Source organism: Lissotriton vulgaris, chromosome 5 (assembly GCF_964263255.1).
Source record: "Lissotriton vulgaris chromosome 5, aLisVul1.2, whole genome shotgun sequence".
Classification (NCBI taxonomy): Eukaryota; Metazoa; Chordata; class Amphibia; order Caudata; family Salamandridae; genus Lissotriton; species Lissotriton vulgaris.
In genome coordinates this window covers 1,456,355,983-1,456,381,300 of record NC_141693.1, presented here as the reverse complement: position 1 = coordinate 1,456,381,300, position 25,318 = coordinate 1,456,355,983, and the positions used below count along the sequence as shown (strand labels likewise).

General features: G+C 43.7%; 1 protein-coding gene across 1 annotated transcript; it reads left to right on the top strand.

Moving 5' to 3' along the window:
- The first annotated feature begins 22,359 nt into the window (after positions 1-22,359).
- Positions 22,360-23,301, top strand: LOC147712741 (olfactory receptor class A-like protein 1). Its single transcript, XM_086919705.1, has one exon. The coding sequence runs from the start codon at positions 22,360-22,362 to the stop codon at positions 23,299-23,301; it is 942 nt and encodes a 313-aa protein (XP_086775831.1).
- Positions 23,302-25,318: the final 2,017 nt, after the last annotated feature.

Sequence of the window (25,318 nt, the reverse complement as noted above, 5' to 3'; positions counted from 1 at the left end):
TTAGGGTATAAGGAGGTGCATCAGATGATCATGTGGATGATGTTATGAGTGAAGTTACTGACCATATTATGAGTGATGTAATATGTGACGTCATCAGCAGTGCATTGAGGGGGCGTGAGTTATAGTTAGCTGAACTAACTAAAATGGTGGAATTTCTCTGGTTTTGTACATGTGAAATGTCCAACTAACTATAACGTCCCTGAAACCTGTGTTTTTTTCAGTAAATTTCTACGGTCTTTTAAATGCTAATTTCTAACTATAACGTCCTTGAAACCTATTGTTTTTTTAGTGAATTTCAAAGTTTTGGGGGGGCGTGGCCGGACCACGGACCACGATGGCCACGTAGACTGGGAGCTCTGCTTGTATCCTTGGAACCTGTGCATTGCATTGCAGAGAGGTGTAAAAAGGGGCGTGGCCTAGGACCACCTCTCTGTAACGCAGCCCTGTGGCACTTACTGGAGGTACCTGGTGGGCTAGATAGCCCCCGAGGACTGCCAGGATTCAAAGGGACCTAATTCCCCACCTTAAAACGTGTTGGCATAGTAGTGCAGGGATGGGGCGGGGCTTCCAGCGATTTGTGGGTTCCTTTTTTGTGTTTAAAAAAAAGAAATGGGGAGGGGGCTGCGTGGCACCCCTTGCCTGGGCCAAAAGCCCCCCGGTTCCGCCGGCTTCCCACCTTCTGTGGGAGCCGGAATTGCTTTTCCACAAGGGGAGCTGCTGACATGCAGCTCCCCTTGTGGAAAAGCAATTCTGCTTTGCTTCATTGAAGCAAGAGCAGGCTTTCCTGCTCTCGGTTCAATGAAGCAAAGCAGGGTTTGCTATGGCAGTTTGGGAGCCGTGCTCCCACCCTGCCATAGTAAACAGCAATGGCCCAAGGGTGGGAACCCCGGGACATTGCAGGAGCCAGCCCTGGGGGGTGGTGGTCCCCAGGGCCTTGAAGGGCTCCAGGAGGCCCCCCTCTCAGTGTGTGCAAAGCCCTGGGGAGGTGGTGGTTCCCAGGGGTTCAGGGTTCCATAACGGACCCCCGCATTTGCATACTTATTGCCCCAGGAAGTGATAGTCCCCAGGGCATGTGGGGGGGCTTAAGCCCCCCCACATAGGGTATTTTTTTTTAAATGAGAGCCCTCAGGAAGTGGCGGTCCCGGGGGGCAAGTAGGGGGCTTGAGCCCCTCACACAGGATTTTTTTTTTAAAAAGGAGAGCCCCAAGGAGATGGTGCTCCGCAGGGTTGTGGGGGGGCTGTGCGCCCCCCCTGGAAACATAAACAAAGCTTCAGGGAGGTGGCAGACCCCAAGACTGCGGGGGCCCCCACTGCCCCCGCTATTACTTTTGCAATGCCCCCGGGACCTGGTTCACCCGGGGGCTCAATAATAACAAAGCAAATAACCTGCGCTTTGTTTTTTTTAAATTTTATTCGCAGAATTTACGCACCCAGCATGAATTCTGCCATTTAAAAAAAACATATTTTTTGGGCCCTGGGGGTCATTGTAGGACACCCTGAGCAGGCCTAGGAGGTCAGAGTGTTTCTACCCTGCCCCCTTTTCTTGTTTTTTAACCTTTGTTTTACTGTTTTATTATGACTCGGTTCTACCGAGTCACAAGATAGCTGCCAACACTTCCTGGTTTGGAGTGTTGGTAGCCAATCAGAGTGAAGCTCGTGCCGGGGAGGGTTCGCGAACCCACCGCTGTCCCAGATATGCAAACTTTTTCTTTTTCTAATTTCTCAGCAACTACTGAACAGATTTAAACCATTTAACAAAAAAAGGGCTCTTTCTGAATCAAGGGCTACCTTTTTGCCAAATTTGGTGTAATTCTATTCAGCAGTTCTGGCTATAGCTTTGTCTAAAATTTCCAATGGAAAATAACATGGGGAAATCACGTTTTGGGACTCCCCTTTTTTCTCGGCCCCCGCTTGACGATTCACCCTGAAACTTTCAAGACAGGAGCTGACTGGAGCGTCCAACTAGTTTTAAATATTTCGCGAAGATTTGCTAACCGGCGCCTAAGTTATTGGGAAAAGAAAAAACGCTTTTTCAATAGAAACAAGGCCCTAACTATAGCTACCTACTGGTAATATATATAGATATATATGTACATAGATGCATACGCATATACATTTACACACGTCTGTGTTCACATTCTCATGAATAAAGTACTAGAGTTTCAGAAAACAACATTATTGCTAGATTCTGGAACAACAGGATATTAATGATTTTGTATATATTCCCAGATTGCAAAATTCATATGCAACTATAATACAGATTCACGATAAACTGTGTATTGATGGCAATCTAGGTAGATAATAAGCATTGAGAGACCTATATGTTCATAAATCACTTTTGAAATTCTTATTGTTCATATGTTTAGCTTTTAGGAATTACCCATTTCATATTGAAACACAGAGCGTTAGTTACACATACATAGAGGCCCATTATATATGTTCACAATTGTAGTTATATTTAGTTCTCTATATGACAGAACACTTAAGATATTTGTTGCCTTGCAGGAACTCACTACATTCCACAGACTTCAAAGACCAGCTGAGTTATGAGCTGCTGTCCTCGATAGTACTTCTAAAGGTTTGCAAAATAAAACTGACTGTATTACAAAATGGTGTTGAAGAAAAACTTCCCAAAAATAAATGAAAGATCAAAGTGATGGCATTCAGAGAGGAAAAGTGCTAGAATCCTTAGTGTTGGAATGATTTGAAACTGGACACAGTAAAACAAAGCAGATACCTTGGTGTACTATGTAATGTAGCGATGAGTTGGAAAAATCACATAGCTATGCTCAGAACTAATGACATCTATTTTCTGAGTCTGTTGAGTCATTCCAAATTCATCTTTGAAGGACATTCTGTTATTCCCTATAAAAGTTGTACTATAAAAAAATGATTCTAGTCTCTTTGTACGGCTGTGCTCCAATGATGTTTGATTTGATTACTAAATGAGATTTTTTCAAAACTTTGGAAGGAAAATGTATGAAAATGATATTTAGTCTTCTTAAATCTTCCCCAATGGAAGTCATTTGATTAGAATTAGGTCAGTAAAATATGATTGTTTTGCTTGTGTATCTGGAAGTTCGGTTTTTGTGCAATCAGATTGTTGTAGGCAGTCTATGGGAGTTATTGATGAATGAAAAATCTAGGCTAGAAGTATAGAACAGCTGATTATTAATTTACCCACAAAATGTGAGTAGACTGCTTTTCCTGATGAGCTGCAACAGGTTCCCTCTTTCAGGTGGACAGATCCACATGTAAAATGATATCTTGGGTTAGCTCCCTCAATTTAGAGGCAAAGTATGTATTTACCAAGCGAACTTTTTGTAATGTTAAAACTATAAAAATTAACTTGATAGGTCTCTCCTCCAAGAAGAACATTTTATTTCGTATGGTTCTTTTGAGGAACTAGGGGCCAGATGTATCAAAGGTTTTTACCCATTCTGTGCCTATGGGAAAATGTGTTCATACATATGGCCCTAGGTGCTATAGTTTAAGTTGAAAAAGGAACCCTTTATAACTCCAGTCTGAGCAATACGGACTTTATCGGCTTTAAACATATTTTCAAATATGTTTATTGGAACTTTTTAACTAATACAAGATGAATTTAGAAGATGATTTTTGGATATGGCATATTTGAATTTTTTTATGGTTATAAGGTTACATTATGAACTATTTTTATTGATTGAAAATTCCTCCTATTTGCCAACAAGTAACATCAGGTCCAAACTTGACCCTACTCTATGACATGAACGTGGATGTCCAAATCCCATTTTCTCAAAGTTATTCAAGTTCATCCTTTAACCCATTTTACCCTCAAGGAATACATTGCCAAGATAAATCTAGATTGGTTGTTAATAGGTTTCTCTGCTAAAAAAATGAAACCATTCCAAACATAAAGTAACTTCAGAAATTCTGCTCAAGCCTTTACACGGTATCTAGTTCGCAGGAAAGCCCTGCTTCCTGCTTTTCCATGCTCCACAATAGCTCCACTTAAGGACATGATACACACTACAGCCAACCTCAACAATGGCCTGAAGCAAAATGAACACACCACCCCCACCCTAAAGCTACTATAGTTCTTCCCTTTGACATCAAGCATCACTTTCATAGCCAATGCATAACCTACAAAGTTGTCACGAACAGCATCCCCACCTACCTGGCTGACATGCCCACACTTTCCATTGTCTCTCATTATAACCACAGTCAAGACGATATCAGCCTTTGATCTAGATTCCCACAATACAAATACAGCATTAATGCATGCACACTTCCCACAACTTTAGAGAGAGTAAAGGCCTGTCTTTTAGATTTCAGTTATAACTTACCCTGGGCAATGAACTCTGCTCCGCTAGCGGATGTTGCGGGGATTGGATTATTACGCATTTCATTGAAAGCACAGAATTCATGCAAGAATTCCCAATCTGCTACGCAATGGAGTTACCTACTGTACCCAAACCCTTTGGTAAATAAACTTTACCTTTACATGCATATAACCAATTCACAAAAGTGAACTTTGAAAAACATCAGGCAATGAGAGAGGTGTTGTTTTTGGGGTCACCCCTTACCTGGGGGGGGCGGGGCAAGCAGATGCATTGAACACAAAGCGCATATCATGCTGAATGAATCGGTGGTGGTCACATCCTCCTAGGACCACCCCAAGCAAAGATATGGGCAAAAATACAATGCCAACCAAAGGAGTTTGGTAAATGCCATCCTAAGTTTTGCATCACCCTCCACCACATTGCAGGGCGCAAGTGCAATGCAAAATCTTGTTTAATTCAGTGCTAGGACTTTTTGCTTCTGTGTCTGCATCTGCCACATGGTGTGGGATTTAAAGTAAAGGATTTTTTGTGTTCTTTCATGGCCCTCAGTTGCAGTATCACATCTGATGAAAAACTAATACCAACGTTCTAGAATATTACTAGATACGATAATTATGACCTATTACAAGTGTTGCGACAAGGCATGACATGATATAAAACATAATAGGAGGATGCATGTCCTTAATTTTATGGGCATTTTTTTCCCTTAAAATTCTGGCCAGTTTGGCCTGCCATTTTAATTTACAAGTAAGGTAAAAAATTTACCAAGCATTATTAAGACCCTTGTGTAAACAGGTGTTTGCAAGGGGCAGGGCCTGTTAGAGCTCGTAGCCCTCTTAATGGACAGCGGTGCAATCGTGTTCAGTGGGCACACTGCCAAAGTGCCACCAGTGCACCAAAGGCAAGCCGGCCTGCGCCCATCTGTGGCCAGGGGCTAGTTATAATGCCCAAAAACTCAGCTATTCCTCTAATGAACGCTGACACCTTCACTCGACATGATAGCAACTCTAGCTCCTCATCCTGCATCATCTTTCTAACCTGGGATTCTAAATGAAAACATAGCTACTATTGATCTGACTGAACCACTTACTACCCATTTCAAAGTACCAATTGGGACTGATATCCAGCCAACCAACTCATGATTCGCTATCTCAACATCAGATCCATGATTAAACATCCAATAGAAATATTTCAAATACTGAAAATCCTATTTCTTTCAGAAACTTGGCTAGCAGGTGAATCCTCCCCTGACAACAGTTCCAACACAACTACAGGTAAAAAATATAAGGAGCGGGTAGCTGCGATAATCCAGCACAACCTAGGGTTCTCTAGCCTAGCATCCTTCGACATCCCATCAGTTGCTAGCCTTTAACTCAACAACTCTCTCCCTGACGTGCACACTTGTCTGTAGACCCCTGGGTCACATACCCCACTTTACATACTCCCACGCAGACCACATTTCACCTTAGTAGTCGAATATGCTAAATCACTGATAATTGGCGATTTCATCTATTGGGCAAATGAGGAGTCAGGTGGAAAATTCTCCTTGGAGTTTGCTGACATGTTAAGCAGCTTGAATGCCGCTCATCACTTGTTCTCCCCCACCCATACCAAAGACCATACACTAGACCAGGTGTGGTCTACCAACCTATCAATATCCAACCTCATTGTCAAATCCTGTGCATGGTCAAATCATAAGTGATTACATTTCCATTTGCTGACTTGTCCCTTCCTAAACCCTCTCCTAATATAGTGATACCATCAAGAAACTGGGCCAGAGTTAATATTGACTCCTTCTGCAACTCATTGTCAACCTCCATATCCAATATAGATGTCAATATTAATCACCACGAGGAAGGAATCACTGCTTGGTTGACAGCAGCCAGCACCGGACATGCTACCTTTCGGAATACTAAATAGACATATGCCATGAGGTGGCAAAATGCTTTACTGAAGAGCTAAAAGCAGCTAAATTCGAGCTTCAGCAGGCTGAATGCAAATGGTGGAGTAAACATTCACCTGGAAAACGGAAGCTTATCTTCTACAGCTTATCATATATAAAACATTATTTACACAAGCCAAATCTGCATTTCATACAGATAAAATCATAAATTCAACCAACAAGTGTAACAAAATCTTTCGAATTGCATCTGAACTATCTAACCCTGACTACAACGATTCTGCCCACCCAGACCCTCTGTGATACACTCTATTCTGTCTTTATTGATAAAATCAAAGCTATTAAAGAGAGTATTCTCTCTTTCCTTTTTCTTGCAGCACTAGAAACCCATTTAGCATGTCTAAGCTGCCCTCCGAAAGCAAGGAGAGCCTCATGGACCTGCTGAGTAAAGTGGAATCGGGCTCCCCTAATGACACATGTCCCTCAAAGATCATTAAAAAAATGTTTTCCCGCGTTCCCGACTCAGCACTAGCTCTGTTCAATTAGTCCCTGAGCCATGTGATACCAAGCTTCTTTAGGGAAGCGATTGTAGTCCCATGGTGTAAGAAAGCTGGTGATAGACATCATGTTCTGAAGAACTAGGAACTACCTATCCTTACTATGATACCTAGAAAAGATTCTGGAAGCACATGTTGCTAGAGGCTTATGTCCCCACCCAGAGAACTCCCATTTTCTTGACCCCCACCAATCAGGCTTTCTCCGGTCCACTCCCCTGAGGCAGTCATACACTTAGTTGTGGATGACATGCATGAGGAGGCTGACTGGGGCACCACTCAGGCGCTACTACTCTTATATATCTCGGCGGCCTTCGACACAGTCGACCATGAACTTTTGGTTGACCGGGTCGGAGCCGCTGGCCTCTGTGACATGGCACTCAAGTGGCTCACCACTTTCATGAAGGACTGCATGCAGTTGGTCTGTCCATATGCCTTCTACTCACCTATTGTCCAACTTACATCTGGAGTGCCCCTAGCATCCTACTTATCATGCCACCTGTTCAAATTGTACATACGTCCCTGTTAGAAATTGGATTTCTGGTTGGCTAGGGATTGCGCCTTAGCCAGGAAGAAAACACCACTCTAGTCATGGCAAGGGAGTTAACACTGAAAATAACCCCTGCTCACTCCTTTGATAGCTTGGCATGAGCAGTAAGGCTTATCTCAGAGGCAATGTGTAAAGCGTTTGCACAACAGAGACACACAGCACCAACACACTAGGCACACCACAAAGTAAACTCCTCACAAGGTTATATCAAAAATAGCTTTGTATTATTCACAAACTCATTAGAATCATAATCACAGATCTTTACTGTGCCACCTGGCACTAGGCAATACTTCACTGGGGATTATATATAGGACAGGACCAATCGGACCACTGTCAGAACCATTGGAAGCACAAGTTGTAAATATAAAGCAACCAGCAACTACTGGTAAAATACTGTACTCAGCATCATCACATTAGGCATAGACACTTTATGCTCTCTAGAGACCCAATCAATGCCCCTAACGTTGCAGCTGCCCGCAATCCGGTGTTGCAGCTGTGCGACCACAACCAAGCACCAACAGTGCTCTTGGATTCCCTCTACCAGGGCTTTGCTGGTTGGCCCAACAAGAAATGCCCCCTTCGGGGTAGCTACCCACAACCTCGCAGTGAAGCTATGCAGAATCAGCTCTGGCAACACAATGCTCAATGTGACCCCACTCACGGGGCTCTTCGTGGACTCCTCCGGTCTCTTCTGCGGGCACTCACAGAGGTGGGAAAAAGGTGGGGAGTGGCAGAAAAGAGCCCGTGAGGCTCCAGTCCTTACTGTGACACTGGTCTTGCTCTCCCGTAGCCACACGCAGGGTTCTCTGCTTCCATAGAAGAGTCCCACCCACAATCAGGCCTTTCACTGCCTGTCTTCCGGCCCTTGCAGGGGTCGTCTGGATTTGGAGCATAGTCTCCTTCTGATTTGGGGGTTTTAGGCCACGCCCCCACCAGGCACAGCCGCCTGGCTTCCTCTTTTGCTGCGCTTCTTCCGAGACGCCATTCATGATACCATGGCCTCTCAGCAACACAGAAATGCAGAGTGGATCCTGCTCCGTTTCTAGGGCGCGGGAATCCCTACGCCGGTTTCCTTCAGCATATTTGGCACCACTGTGCTGCTGGCCTCAAGACCTCTGGGGCCCTCCTCTCGTCTTCAGGCAAGGTTGGAGTCTCCCTCTCTGGGGCTCCAGCAGTAAAGATGTAGCGTTCACAAAGCGCTTGAATCCAAGAGTTTTAGAGGGGCAAAGCTGGGCCCAGGCAGGTCAGCTTACAGGTCACTCCGGAAGAGGGGCAGTCTCTCATGGTGGTTTCTCCTGGAGCCCAGCAGGTGCAACAAAGCACCCAAAGCAGCAAACTCACATGGGGTCACAGCCCCAATATTTATACTACATTGGTCTTTGTTCTGCCCTGGCACAGGGCTAGGAGAAGTAGGCTCAACTGGTTCTGGGGGGTACTGAAGCACTTTGTATACAGTGCTCAAACCCTCCTTTGTCAGGTTGAGCTCTGTCCTCAGACACACCACAGGGGGGTGGAGCCAGCATTGATCAAGGCAGGCACCGACTTATTCAGAGTCAGGGGCTACTCCTCCCACTACTCCAAATGCAGATCTGCCCATTGAGCCTAGCGCGGACTTACCCTGCCCCTCTGGAGCTACACATCTCACTAACCCCTGTCACTCCAGAGCCAGACATGCAATACACATCAGGTAGGCAAAGACACATACCACACAGAAATGCCAACTTCTAAAAGTGGCATTTATAAAATAGTGATCATAAACCTGTGCACACCATTACGCAGCATTTATCATCACTATTCCAAACATACCAAATTTGACCACACTGCTCCTCTCATATCAGGAATTACCATTGAAACAATTATCAAGGACCCCAAATGCATTCCTATGAGAGGGCAGCCTCACAGCAGTGAGAAACTAAAATGTCTGTTTGACACTACCAGGACATGTCACACACTTAGGTACATGTCCTACCTTTTACCTACAATGCACCCTGCCCATGGTGCTAACTAGGGTCCTACCTTAAGGGTGATTGACATGCAGTAAAAGGGGGGTCACAGACATTGCAACCACTTAGGTGCCATGTCACAGCGGCAGTACACTGCGCGCACAGGCCCTGCAAAAGGCTACTTTGCTTGGTGGGTGGCGCAAGCAGCGCTGCAAGCCAATCAGTAGCATTCAATTTACTGGCCGTGGTTATCTGAGATACAACTTTACAAGGTACTGATAGGTAAATTAAACATGCCAAACAGGTGTAGTCCAATCGTACCATGTTTACCACAGAGAACACATACACTTTACACTGGACAGCAGTGCTAAAGTGCCCAGACTCCTAAAACCACCAACGCCAGGTCAGAAAAATGACTAGGAGGAAGGCAAAAAGTTTAGGGATGACCCTGCAAAAAGGTCCTAGTCGAACCGTCCCCTTGTGTACTCCTTGTAAAAGATTAAGTTTAGAATCTATAACTACGCCAACAATATGCAATTGCTCTTTGCTATTCATAATTCATCTGATTCAAAAGCAACCTTCAAGAACACAATGCTATTCATCTGCGATTGGATGGATAGCAATCAACTCAAATTAAACTCTGATAATACGGAGATCATCACAATTAGTAGCAAGCATGACCTGTGGGAAACCTCATTATTGCAGGTCACTATGAGCACGCCCCCCCTGACCAAAAATATCAGCCAAGATCCTTGGAGTTCTCATTGTAGAGAACTTATCCCTGAAAACCTAAGCCAGGCCATGATTTTATCCTGCTTCTTATAGCACCGTAAAATTAGAAAGATTGGAAAATGCCTTACTCATGAAGCTCGGATCAAGCTTATCATTGCTTTAGTCATCTCAAGGATAGACTACGCACATTCTCTCTGCCTGAGTATTCCTGAAGGGCTTAATCACAGACTGCATTTGGAACTGAACCCAGCAGCCAGGTCCATCTACCATCAGCCACAAGATGCCACATCACCTCCTTGATGAGGTGGGTGCCAGTGAAACGCAAACAGCATTCAAGACTGAGTGCATAATTTATAAATCCCTTTACAGCAGCAGTCCAGCTTTCATCTCAGCTCGCATCCAAAATTACACGCCCTCCAGCAATCTGAGATCCGCTCACAGGAACCTTCTCCACCCCTCCCCCCCACACCACCCCCCATTCAAGAAGGAAAAATGGGTGTCTCCAGATTTTCTACATTTGCCATTGGTTTATGGAATTACCTTCCATTGAAGATCAGATCGACCTCCTATTTTACCAGTTTCAGACAATGTCCAAAAAACGTGGCTTTTCAAACAAACTTATGATTGATATCGTGGCCATTGGTTCTTTGATCCTGGTGCCAAGGAACCCTCTGGTGTAGGTGTGCCCTATAAATATTGATAACATAACATAATATCTTCAGCACTTTGTAGGCGAAACCTTAAAATCACATGACTCACTTAGCATCACATCCTGAAAGCTGCATCAGGTACTGATTTCTAGTTTTCTACTTCTAAGTTTTGAGATTAATGGACAACATTTGCCCTCATTTGTAAAAGTACTTAATGAAGTGAACATTTAAAATGCCCTTTATAAATCAGACTCTTTTGTCTTTGTCCAATATAAATACTTTGATCTTGACACCATATAGCTTAAGAAAATCTTACTGTGTATTTGCGTAAGGTAAGCTAAGGAAGGAATATAAATTAAAACTATAGTCATTTGATTGATCCGGGCAAATGAGGATATGGGTATTTTCTATTTAAAAATACTTACCCAGGGATAAACAGGTTATACCAGTGGGTGCACAAAGTGACTATAGTGCAAGTAAATGACAGAGGAGCTCCTTGGTACACCAGATATTTGAGTATGTGGATGTGAAGTGAAAGGCGCCTAGGAAATTAACCTCCTCTGTTAAAAATATTGTAAAATAACTTTATTTGATCACTAAATATCCTACTGTGACTTGTGCCAGATGATCCAGCAATGTATCATGGTAAAGTATGTCAAATGCCACTGAAAGAAAAAAACACTATCAGGTCACTGAAAAGTTTAGCATTTCCTACATGGTGAGGGTCATACATTTCTGGCAATAGTTCAAGTTTCATTGGTCCCCACATGGAAAGATCACAAGAGATTGTTAGCCTCAGTAAATTGCTGAAATTGGCTGCTAACTACTGAACTTGACTCGGTTATGTGGGCTGGAGGAAATTAGATTACTGGTCGAGGGGTGTGAAACCCTACTCAAGCAGCAACCACAATTCATACCCTAATGAAACACAAGAAAACCCTAAATTAACCTTTGCTTAACCCTCAGGTAGCTTGCCACAAAGTCAGTCAGGCTTAACTTAGAGACAATGTGTTAAGTATTGACGCAGCACTTCAAGCAGTAATACAGTGGAAATACAACACAAGACAAACCCCACACCAGTTTTTAAAAATAGAGTAAACCTTTAAAAATTATTTGACACCAGATTGAAAAACTTCAATAAATAGAACCGGTGAGATGCAATCAATAGAATTGGAGATATGCAATTTTAAAGACTTAAGGTAAGTATAGCGCCTAAAAGCACAAAACGCAACTCATGGCTATCTGGTTGTGCAAGACCAGGTGAAAGTCACAAGTTCAGGCCGCATGTGATGGAGCATAGTCAGGTTAGAGGGACCAGGTTAGTTCAGCAGAAAGATTCCTCTGAACGTCTAGCAGTAACAGTCCAGTTCGTGACTGAGGGGGCCGGGAGGGGCAGGAGAATGCTGAAAATGGTCACCGCTGTAGCTCGAAATGCAGGACGGGTTAACCAGATGATCATCGCTACAGCATGAAGATTCTGTTGTGTGTCGCTGACAGTGGTCACTTGAAATTCATTTTGGTGGTCACCGCGGGCTGTAGATGCTGTAGCGCTAAGTGCCGATGTTGCTTTGCTTGTCATCTCTGGCACATGCTGCAGCACGAAGAGTCATGTTCATCGTAGCTTTGCATTGGGGACAATCCAGGTGGCAAGATCTTGGCATGAACAGGCCAGTTAGCAGTTGCGTAGACCTCAGAACCTGAGGATTTCTCCTTTTGTTTGGGGAGGAATTTAACTGGTGCCATGCACAGTGTCCAGGACAGGACATAAGGGGCACCTCTTGGAGTTCAGAAACTTACTCAAAGTGAAGACAGTAGGGCGCAGGCAGGTCCAGGCAGCAGGGTAACAGGGCATATAGAGGGAGGCCTCTGGAGCTTGTTACATCCATCTAGAACAGGAGATCAGTTCGCTGACACTTGAAGTCACAAAGCAAGCACAAGAAGATGATGGACAGAGTGCTGAAGCTTTTCAGACACTCGCCCCCAGTCACAGATCTGGATGGTATCCATCATGGTTCTTTAGCTCACTTCGCCACCCCAGTTGAGACCCAGCCATATGCAACTCAATCACAAACCTTTTCCTCATGGGAACAGTCCAGCCCGAATTGCCAAAGCCAGGTCTTTCTTGGACGGGAAACAAGCATCCTGGGACCGGTCTCGGGGTAACACCCCTCAACAGCCAGGCTACCTTGAATCCAGTGGAAAAGTGAACAAGGGACCCATGTCCGGGCATACTCTGCCAACTTAGGGTGAACAAAGCAAACTCAAGGAGATGATGGATGGATTGCTGAATCATTTCAGACACTCACCCCCAATCGCATATCTGGGTTGAATCTATCATTGTTCTTTAGCTCAGTTCACTACCCCAGTTCAGGCCCAGCCATATGCAAATCAGTCATGACCCTGTTCCTCACTGGAACATCCCAGCCTGAACTGCCAAGCCAGATCTACCCCATTCCAGTCCACCTCACACCAATCAAATGTACCCACCCCACTCCAATCTAATACACCCCATCCAGTCCACCCTACTCCACTGCAGTCCAACAGTCCAAACCACTCTACTCCAATCCACCCTGCTTCACCCCAATCTAATCCACCCCAGCCCGGTTCAGCCCATCCCACTGAGTCCAATACATCCAACCTGCCACATTTCAACCCGCCCCACTCCAATCCAATCTAATCCACCCCACCCCACCTTAGTCCTATCCACCCCACTCCAATCCAATCCAATCCACCCCTCCAGTCAAGTCCAATCCACTCCTCTATACTCCACTCGAGTTCACCCCACTCCAAACCACACTATTGTAATCCAATTTACCCCACCCCACCCCAATTGAATCCACCCCACCCCAAACCAATCTACTCCACCCCAATCCAATCCACCTCACACCATTTCAATTCACCCCTCTCAAACCAAACCAACCCACCCCATCCAGTCCACCCACTCCAATCCAACCCACTCCACTCAATCCAACCCACTCTACCTCAGTCCAGTCCACCCCAATCTACTCACTCCACTCCAACACACTCCACCCTATTCTACCCCACTCCACTCCACTCTATGCCATTCCTCTCTACGCAATTCCACTCTATGACACCGAACTCTATGACGCTGCACTCTATGACACTCTGCCACTGAACCACTGAACTCTACTCCCCTCTAACCAACTCTACAACACTTTTCCCTCCCACCCTACTCTATGACAGACTGCTCTAACAAATCCAGTTCACTACATTCTACTCCCCCCCACCCCACTCTAGGTCAACCCACAGCACTAGCTTTTAGCCCCGCTAAACAACAGCCGCACTGGTGTACAATAGGACAAATACATATTGCCAAAGCCAATAGCTCTTGTATAGGCGAGATAGTGCTTGTTTAAGGATTCTGCTTGTGCAGATGACAGTGAAAGCTTTAGAGCTTGAAATATCCCATGTCAGTTCTTCCAGCTCTAAAATGCAGAAAACGCATGGCAAGGGTGGAAATACTGCAATTTTAAGGGCAATAACATAAAAGGGAGAAGCGTTCAGCATACACTTTTGGATAGACAGGTTCAGTTGATGTACCTAGTTCATATAAACTCTTGAAGAAAATGTTATTTGAGGTCCCTCCTAAAGGGATCGAACTTGCTCATGTGTTTCAGGAGATTGTTTTAAATTTTTTGGTGTGTTGTAAAAGAATGTTTTTATGATGTCGGTGGTCTTTCTACATCTGGGAGAGATCTCTTGAGCAGAACTTTGCTTCTTATAATTCTATTTCTGTTTCCGCTAGATTCTGAATTTTGTCTTTGAGGGACTTGGGGGCAGATTTATGAGGCCGGTGCGCCTCTTTGCGCCACAATTGCGTCACTTTATTTGACGCAACTGCGGCGCAAACAATGCACCCTATTTACAACGTGACACATCTAGGAGATGCGTCACGTTGTAAAGCACTGCGCCATAAGGAGGCGTTCCTGCACAGGGGGGGGGCGTTCCTGCGCAGGAACGCCTCCTGAAAGTGGCTGAGTGAAATCTATGAGATTTCACTCAGTCACTTTCAGGGCAATGCTGCGTCAAAACCCTGCGCCTGCTTGAAGCAGGTCTTGACGCAGCATTGTGCACATGGTGTACCCCCGAGCCTTGCTGGAGCTGCGTCGCGCTTGCGACGCAACTCCAGCAATGCGCCACATTTCCGGCACAGATGCGTCACGCATCTGTGCCGTTTTTGCACCATGGTGCGCCGCATTATAAATGCGGCACACCATGGGTGGGGGAGCTGTGGCGCACTGTGGCGCATGTTAACTGGCGCATCCCTGGGGATGCACCAGTTAACATAAATCTGCCCCTAGATTTGTTCTGAATTAACTCAGCTTGTTCAATGCTAAACAGGATTGAAAGCGACACACAGAAAATGTAATAGAGACATGAGTAAATGTGATTATGTAAAAGTTTTTAACTACTAGACTAGAGTGGCTAAGGGTTTGTACATAACATGTAGTGGTACTGTGGGTGCCTCCATCCTTCTGCGGCATAGCAAGCACTGTTTGCTGCAATTTTGACTGATATTGTTCCATACATTCAAAATACGTTCATCCAAAGGCAAATTTCTCCAGAAATAATAATTCAAATAAGTATTGCTGAAGGATAATTTTCTGTAGTATTATCTTGGGAGGATGATTAGCACTAGATAAGAGATTGGTTGCAGGTGTGACAAGTGTGCGCCTGGGCAACAACAGCTGTAATGATGGTTCATAGTGCAAAAATGCAATTATTTTTACACTGCGAAACTCACTGGTAAATCAAATCAGCCGTTGGACAAGGGTTATAGATTCTGAGTACTAAAAACATCCTTTCAGATGGTCAGGTCATTGGCTGAGTCGATTTCGGGTTAATGATCTATTTTGGGGGTGTACATCAAAAAACATGTAGTAGGCAGCAGCAGTCTCGGGTTATGGTGACAGGTTGGAAGCCAGCCAAAGAGTGCACGAAAGCTGGCCAGCTGTCTGAGGGCCAATAGACGCAGATGGTTTCAAAGTTAGAAGTGGACATCTTCTTGTTTGAGGATTGTAGGTTAGGAGCTATTCCCTGACTAACAAGGGACATTTTATACCTACATCTATGATGACTCTCTATGAAATGCCCTCTGCAGGGTCACCCCCAAACATTTTGTCTTCACCCTTCGTATTTTTGCTGCATTCATTTTGTTGGTCTCAGGACTCTGAACTTTACCACATCTAACCGGTGGTAAAATGCTTGTTGTCTTGAGTTTAAACATGGTACTAGTGGGCCTGTAGCACTGGTATGCTATCTACTTAAATAGCCTTTTTCAACATGTCCCAGGTCTGCCTTTGTAGCTTGCGTAATTAGTTTTAACTGCAATTTCAATCAGGCAAAATATACCTTTTGCCATGCTTAAACCTTTCTTTTAAATACTTATAAGTCAGCATTTGGGTATGTTTTAAACAGCCCAAGTACAGGGTGCATTGTATTTAAAAAGTGGGAAATGTACTTTTGAGTTTTAAATGTCCTGGTAGTGAAAAACCTCTAAAATAATTTTTCACTACTGGAATGCCTACCTCTCCTGTTTAGTTACCTTGTTACAGTTATTAAGTGATAATGTTTGTGCTTGAGCAAGTGGGAAAGTCTTATTTGGTATCTGAGACATTGCAATTTAAAATTCTCTTGAATGGCGAAGTCGGATTTTAAGTTTTGAAAATGCCAATTTTAGAAAGTTAGCATTTTCCTGCCCTAACTACTTGGTGTCTGTAGTCTGTTCCTGGGCCATATGACTAGGCATGAGTGGCAGTTGGCCTTTGTATATTCCTCTCAGACAGACACACAATAGATGGATTAGGTGTTAAGGGATAGGCCATCTTAGACATAATGGGGGAGGGGTGGATTTGGGCACAGCCCCATTTGCAAATCAATACACTGTGCCCTGCATGCTCACAAAGGATTTCACACTAGTCTATTGTGCCTGTTGCTAGGTTGGAGCCAGGGCAGGGAGACAGGAAATGCCAGGCACTTCTGAAAGGGGGACATCTAGAAAGTTCTCCTACCTCAAACAAGGCACCCTCAGACCCACTCAACACTGGACCTGTGTAAGACTCAGAAGAAGGATTGCTATTATGCTCTGCTGCGAGAAGGACAACCATGCTGCCCAGATACTCTGTTTCCCTTCTGTCTGAGTAAGAAGGACTGGACCTGCAAGTTGAACCCAGGACCTCCAGATTGACTCAACGGTCTATCTGGATGCCCTCCTAATCAGAGCCTATGTGACAGAAAAGGCTTTAACCATTTTGAATTATGCACTTGAACTCTTCTTGCTGTGGGTCCTACCCCTCCATTCCAGGACGCTTGGAATTGGAGATAAAAGTGCTCTAGGTGTATACAAATGGCTGTGGGGAGGAAATCCCCAGTGCCTGGAGGGTTGAGAGAATCTTAAGTTGGAGCATAACCTCCCATGTCAAGACATTGAACCACAAAAAATACTCCAATAGACCAACATGTGGTCAGAGAAAATAATACCTAACTTTGATGAGCGAAGTATCTTGTATGAGGATATATGCCTAACTTCACCAAGAGGTGAGAAAGGAAGCAATTCATTCTGTTTAGTTACCCTCACACAACCTGGTGGTGTCATGCTTCATCTTCGGGTCACCTTGGCGCTCCAAGTTGGGGTGGGCTCAACCACAGTGTTGGGAGCTCTTGTGAAAATGAAGACCAGGGGGGTTAAAGATAAAATACCTCAGACAGACCCCAGTTTCCCTTTATTTCTAGGGTCTGTCAGGGTTGTTAAAATAATCAAAAGTTGGGTCAATGGGAGTATTATGGTCCTATGACCCTATTGCAACATGTTTCAGTCCTGAGTCGGCGGTAACGGTCCTGGACTTTCTTCAAGGCAAGGGTCATCCATCCTGGAAAAACAGAGAGAGGGGAATACCTATCCTGTAAGTTTAATAAGGGCAGAGTAGCTGCTCCCTATGTGAATACTACAGATATTTGATCGGTCATGTGTGGTTCTCCATCTGTGAAATACAAAAACAAAGGCAGACACCACATAGTATTATATGAGCATATTTCATTTAGGTAATGCTGTCATGTAACTTTCCAGTTGTATGCGTTGGTTAAGACCAAACATTAGGTAAATGCCATGTGATTGTGCAAATAAATGTTCACAATCTCATCCAACTTGTGCCACTCACTTCTATATCTGTAACATAATTTTTCTATGTGGCAGATAAATGTGTGTTGGCGATTTTACTTGCAGACTGACACTATCAGCAAGCCAGTGCATGTACATTCAACAGTGTAAATACCACGTGGCAATCTCTACAAACAGCATTGGGCTACTACCATTCAAATTGAGAATGTAAAAACCACATGCACTCATGTCTTTTTAAATAAAAACATCCAATTTCTTACCCAAATTGAGGAGAGAAACAATTTCACAGGGGAAAGCTAGGCATGATGGGGTAGCCCTGTAGTCAAACCCTATTGAGTTGCCCAGGGGTGGGCAAAGGGTAAAGACAACAGAAACGAGTGTTATAGAAATTTGGGAGATTTCCTCCGTTGGGCAGTAATTAAAGCGCTGTGTCTGCAGTTGCTGACACAATGACTCAATACTCACTCCGTCAAGGGTCCTGCTCGACTGTACACCTGCTTGGTAGAGAGCAACTATTGGTTATGCTCTAAAGTTGAAGTGTTGCTGGCCTAATGGACGTACTTTGCGTGACATATCAGAAGGTTCATGGGAAATGAAGTTTTTCATTAAATTAACCATGGAGTAGAGTGCAGAGAAAAGCTCTCAACATAGACATGGCCTCGCCCTATAAGGGGGTATGATGTTATATCTTAAATATATTCAGATAGTCTGTCATCGTGTTAATGGTGTTAGCAAAGATGGCCGTGTTATCAGGTTTCATTAGGTTTAATTTATTTATTCAGCTGACTCCATGGTATGGAGTCATACAGGACAGTCTCATGTGTTTTCAAGCGGTACACCCAACGTTGTTCCACTTCCAAAATTCTATTATGCAGATTGCCTGTGCCCTTCACTTTCTCTATGATGGTCCATCTAATGTCTGTGTCTTTATGTTGTTTCTCCTTGTAATGTGCTGTTAGTTTTGTTGCTGTCACAGTTCGTCTTATTGTACTTCTGTGTTCACTGATACGAACCTTGACCTTTCGGCTTGTCATGCCGATATAGGTCAGGTTACATGGGCCTTTAATGAGTCAGACAACTGACTATGAATTACAGTTAGTATGAGATCTTTTTTCCCGTGGGAAGTGTAGGCCTAGGTCAAGGCTCTTGGTGTGTTCTGCAAAAGGGCACGCCACACATGATCTGCAGGGATAATTTCCCGTGACTTGTGGACTGTTCCACAGTGTGGGCTGAATATTGGTTTTGGTTTTGAAACTGTCAATGTGAACAAATGTGTCTCTCAGTTTTTTTTCTTCCTAAATGAAAACATAGGTTTCTCATAGGGAAGTTTGTTTGATGTGACTATGGACAATTTCTTGTTTATTATTTTTTTCACATTGTTGGATGAGGAATTGTACTTGGTGACACAGATGATTTGATCTGGTTGGGTTTTTTCATGAGTCTCTAGAAGTGCCTCTCTTGGGGTGTTACGTGCTCTTTTTTTGCCTTTTCTATAATCTTTACAGGGGACTTTTTCTGTCTGAGTCTGGTGGTAAGGATTTCAGCTTCTTTTTTGTAATCTTGGAGATCAGAGAAATTTATACACACCCTCAAGAACTGGCCAACCAGGAGATTTTCCCTAAGAGAGCGTGGGCGCCCACTGTCAAATCTTAACAGCCTGTTTCTGTCTGTGGGCTTTGTATATAGTGAGCTGACCAGAGTACCGCCAGCTGCCTTTAAGGTGATATCTAGAAAAGAGATTTTATCTCTGTTCATATTCATGGTAAAACGAAGGTGAGGATTCAGATGATTAATCCAGTTTTTGAAGTTGTTAATAATTGAAATATCTCCTTTCTAAATGAGAAGGACATAATCAATGTACCTGTACAAGTTAAATATGTTGGTTGTGTAGGGGTTTGTCATCCATATGTGTTGGTCTTCGAAATGGCTCATGTAAAGGCAGTCTAGGCTGGGAGCAAAAGTACTGCCCATTGATGTTCTGTGTGTCTGGAGATACAACGGATCCTCAAACTTAAAAAAGTTCTCAGTAAGAGCCAGGCATATTAGAGTGATGACCCACTCAATGGGCGCCACCCATTGCCACTCTTCTTGTCTGAGGATGTCTTCCACTACCTTTATGGTTTCTTCCTGGGGTATACTAGTATAAATGGGTGTTTTCTGGTGTTTTGTTTTCACATTATTACTGTTTGTGTGCTGCATAAATACTTTAATCATTGCCTCTAAGTTAAGCCAGAGTGCTTCTGTGCCAACCTACCAGTGGATTAAGCATAGGTTTATTTAGTGAATTTAGTGGTTTATACTGATGGTGGTTGTGGCTGTTGCTTGAGCAGGGTTTCACCCCTCCTCAACCAACAACTTAGTTTCTCACAGTTGGCCTAAATACTTGCTATGGTAGGCCAGCAGGATGATTGCAAGACAGCAAGTGGTCATAGCTAGGGCAGTCCTGTTGTTTACCTCAAGGAAACATTAAAGCTCCTTTTCACAGAGGAGATCAATAAACAGGGTTTTTTTGTGGAACGGCATAGAGTATATGCTCACTTTGTACTGTAAGTGAGAGCTTTAGGAATTCATTGGAAAGAGCTGTGAGTTTCCTTGGTTGAGGGGCTTGATGTTGCTGGGCTGCGTCATAGAAGGTTGATTGGTTCAGTTGCAAATATGTTAAAATGTACGTAAGTAATGCAAATATTGTAAAGCCCAACTATGTATATCCGAGTACTGCAAATATGTAAAATTTCACTTAATATGTCTCCTACAGCTTGACATACACATGAATAAAAGTGAGAGGTATTTTTCCAGCATCTACCATGCTGTATGCATGAGCTTTTGCATGTGAGCTTCATAGAGAAGGAAGTGTGTGATCAGTCCAGAGGGCAGTGCCATCTTATCCAAATTCTAATGGTTGTGCTGGGCTTATGAGAGCTAAAGACAGTTCATTGATAATCCAATGTGGGTAAGTACTATTGGTGCAGAGTTAGCACAGTCAGCTGTTATTCTAATAAGTCAATTGGAAGCGAGCAGGCATCAAGGTTCTAATACTGATGTTCGCAAACGATACCCTAATAATATCGAAAACCCAGGGGGGCTGCCCCGACCTTACATCGCTTTAATGATTTCTGCAGAGAACTCTAATCAGTGGTTAATGTGGATAAAACCAAGTTTATGGTTTTGCATGAACACAAAGCAGTCAACGGTCGGGTGGTCATGAACAACGAGTTCTTGGAACAAACGGATGTATATACTTATCTCTGGATCACTTTGGGCAGGAAGCTAGACTGGAAACCCCAGATAGATCTCCTGGCACTTAAACATCACCAACTGGCAAGAGCCCCGTTAAACGAGTATAGGCTCTCTCATACTAACCAGTAGGACCCACGCTAAAGATTTATAACACCAAGGTCATGGCCTCTAATTTATGTGGAGAAAAATTATGGGATTTCGAAAACCTGGCTCCGCTATCCCTGTCACAGAACACATTTGTGAGGGGCCTTACAGGCCTTGCTCAAAGTACCCCACTAAAACCCTTGTACATTGACTTGGGGAATAACACACTCGCAGATATTGCAAGATTTAGACCTTTGTCATTCTGGCGCAGATTGTGGTCTACCCCAGAATTGTCACACCATGCCAATGAGTTTAAAGATGTAAGATAAGCAGATACGTCCCATAAGATCAGTTGGCTTGCCAGGATAAAGTGTTCTCAGGAGAAAATGGGTATGATTCACCTGTGGGAGAATCCGGTTGGGAACCAGTTTCCATCCAAAAAAGAATTTAAAGAGATAAACTGGGCTATGGTTAGAGCGAACAATGTACGTTCATCTAAATACTCAACATTAGTAAACAGCTTTCTTGAACACAAGCTTTTACCAACCTCTGAAAAATGTTGGGATTCCATAACCAAGCCCAGTGATAGGAAACTTTTTTACCAGTTTAGGGTTGGTACCCTTTCTGTAAAATTCTTTACTAAAAATTGGCACAATTTGCCCGACAGTAAATGTCCATATTGCAACGACCTGGATGACACAGTCCCGCACATACTGTTTGTATTTCCTACCTACAAATCTCTACCAAAATTTCACTTAATGTGTCTCCTACAGCTTGACATACACATGAATAAAAGTGAGAGGTATTTTTCCAGCATCGACCATGCTGTAAGCATGAGCTTCTGCATGTGAGCTCCATAGAGAAGGAAGTGTGTGATCAGTCCAGAGGGCAGTGCCATCTTATCCAAATTCTAATGGTTGTGCGGGGGGGGTATGAGAGCTAAGGACAGTTCAGTCATAATTCAATGTGGGTAAGTACTATTGGTGCAGAGTTAGCACAGTCAGCTGTTATTCTAATAAGTCAATTAGATCTACGGTAGAGGACATGGACAGGTCTTGCAGAAAGAACAAAGACAAACATTCCTGAAATGCCTCCTCCATCCAGCGACATGCCTTAACATACTTTACTCTCAGCTCGATAAATGAGACTTTTCATGTTAAAATCACTGAGTTCTAATGCAATACTTTTCACCCACCCTTTTAGGCAACCTGTTCCTATGTGGCCTTGAGCACAAGCAAGAGCAGAAAACATGGATACATATGGGTTGTTCATGGAACTGATTTACATGCTGACCACTATCCTGGGAATTTCGGGCAACATAACAATTTTGATCCCCCTTTTAGGGATAGTGTGGAAAGGATACAAGATAATGAAAGCAGAAGTTATTCTGTCCCACCTGGCTGGGGCCAACTTGCTGATCTGTCTGACCCAGGGAGTCCCCTATTGCCTTTATGCCGTGGGCGTGAGAAGCCTGTTCACTGATGTGATGTGCAAGATTCTTATATTCATCTTCCGTGCAGCCCGGGGCTTCGCCATCTTGTTCACCTGCCTCCTGAGCTGTTTCCAGTGCATCACCATCGCACAGAACACGGAGCGCTGGCTCCACATGAAGTCATTCATGCAGAAGTACATGACCTTGTTCCTCGTCGCCATCTATGTCTTCATAATGATCAACTGCACCAACCTGCCCATGTTCACTGTTGGTGCCATGAACCTTACCAGCCTGAAGAACACCTTCAACCTTGGCTACTGTCTCATTATTTACCCCGACCAGCTCACTACCCAAGGGGTGGGATTTGGCATGTTCAGTCGCGATTTACTATTTGTGATCACCATGACATCGGCCAGTGGCTACATTTTGCTGTTATTGCACAGACACAAAAGACAGGTCCACACCATCCGAGCCTCAAAACAGAACCCGGAGCGGAATGCCGAGACTCAAGCCTCCCACACAGTGGTCACTTTGGTCATTGTTTATGCAACATTGTTTGGCCTGGATTGCCTGATCTGGTGCTACCAGCTTGTCATGACCACCGAGGTTCACCCATTGGTATCCAACGTTCGGTACTACCTCAACATGTGCTACTCTTCTGCTGTTCCTATTGTTATTGTTGTGTTCAACAGGAAAGTTAGAAATAGGCTCAAGTGTGCCTCAATGACACGCGATACGAACCTGAAAGAGTTCTCTTAATTGATAGGCTTGAACATGATCCAGGTTGTTAAACTATCTTTTAAAATGTTATTGCTCCTTGCTCTGTTTTTGCAGCTGCTATATATCTTTTGTGTCTCTCACGCTTCTTTCATTACAATTTTATTTCCTGGGTCATTTCTTTTTACTAGACTTGCCTGCATTACTTAACAAACCTGAGGTTTATCTGAATATGTAAAGTTCGATGTTCTCCTCTTCTTTACTGATCCAGCGTCCTGGAGCCTCACTGAATAGGTGCTGCCTGTATCCTTCCAATGAACTATAAGCACCACGAGAGGTAAAAGAGGGACTGAAGAAGGATGGAAAGGTTATCATTGTCGTTCAGCCAAAACGAATCAAGGGGCATATTATCAAGAAGCGGCGTCACAATTATCGCTGCTTTAGCGGCAGACAACTGCCACTAAAGCGGCGATCATGGGCTTGATAATGTGCCCTTGAGAATTCCAATAGAAGCCATGTTCTGCTGTGAACTTGGGCTTCTATTGGAATTCTCCAGGGCATATTATAAAGCCCATTATCGGCAGTTTAGCTGCAGTTTTCTGCCGCTAAAGCAGCAATAATTTTAACTCAGTTCCTTGATAATATGCCCTCTAGGGGCGTATTAGCAAGAACCTCGTTAAAATGATCGCGGTTTTTGCAGTTAAAACGGCGATAATGGGCTTATGCGTTATGGAATTCCAATAGAAGCCCAGGTTAGATGTGCGTGACATCTAACCTGAGCTTCTATTGGAATTCTATAACACATATTAGCAAGCGCATTATCGCCGTTTTAGCTGCAGTTTCCTGCCGCTGAGACGCCGATAATTTTAACAAGGTTCTTGCCATCCGCAACCAATAGTGGGAGTACCTGCCGGGAGGTGACGTGGAGAGGGGAAGGGGCAGGGTGGTGGCTAGTAATGTATGGTTTACGGACCTTAACAGGTAAGTAAAAATATAAATGAATAAAACTAATTTCGTTGCGCGCACTGCATCACCAAATGCAATGCAGTGCGCGCAACGAAATTCGTTTTTATTTATTTATATGTTTACTTACCTGTTACGGTCCGTAATCCATACATTACTACCCCCCACCCTGCACGTCCCCCTCCCCACGTCACCGCCTGGCAGGTACTCCCACTACCGGCGGCGACTGGCTTTTGCTAATATGCCCCTTACTCTTTTTCAAAACTCTTCTGTTCCGGTGCAATCCCCACAGGTGTTCTGTCTTTATCTGTCCTCGCCACAGATGGTATTTCAAGTGATTGAAAAAATATAAACATTAAACTGATATTTTATATAATATAGAAAAATAACATAAAGTGTAAATAATAAATGTGTGTGAAGCATAACAAAAAGTGTATTTGCCCCAGTAATACAAGCCAACACATGTTTTATTTCATTGATAAATACTTGCATTATTAACATGGAATCATATATGTTCCATATATATTGGACATTCAAACATGTACATTTAGCAATCCAAATATAGCCACTTCAATAAACACTGCTGGGTTCTCATTTGTGTGTATAAATGCTGAACACTTACGAGGCGAGGGAACGCTCATGAAATATTTCCGCGGTTGGATAATCCACCAAGAAAGTAAATCATGTAGCATGGATGTGGCCTCTGAATATGTCTGAAGATGACGAATAAACCTCCGATTGAAAAACATTCTGATTGGAATATAAATGGTCTACCTTGGTGTAAATTGTACGTTTCCTGGAACATTCTTTGGGAAACATACAATTATTTTATAAAGACTTGTACTTTATCGGATGAAAATCCTCCAGTTGATGCACGTGCAAATGAGATTCATTGTAAATATTTGAACACAAGAAAAATAGAAGCTACTCAATGAGGCTGTTCTTGTGCAGGCTGAGAAATCAGTTGAGGCACATTTTCTATTTTTAAGTTCAATGAGTTGCTATTCTGCTTTGCGTAGTTGGGAAACGCTAGCACAGAGCCATAATCGGGAAAAACTAGCACGGAGCCATATCATTAATAAAAAGGCCCTATTAC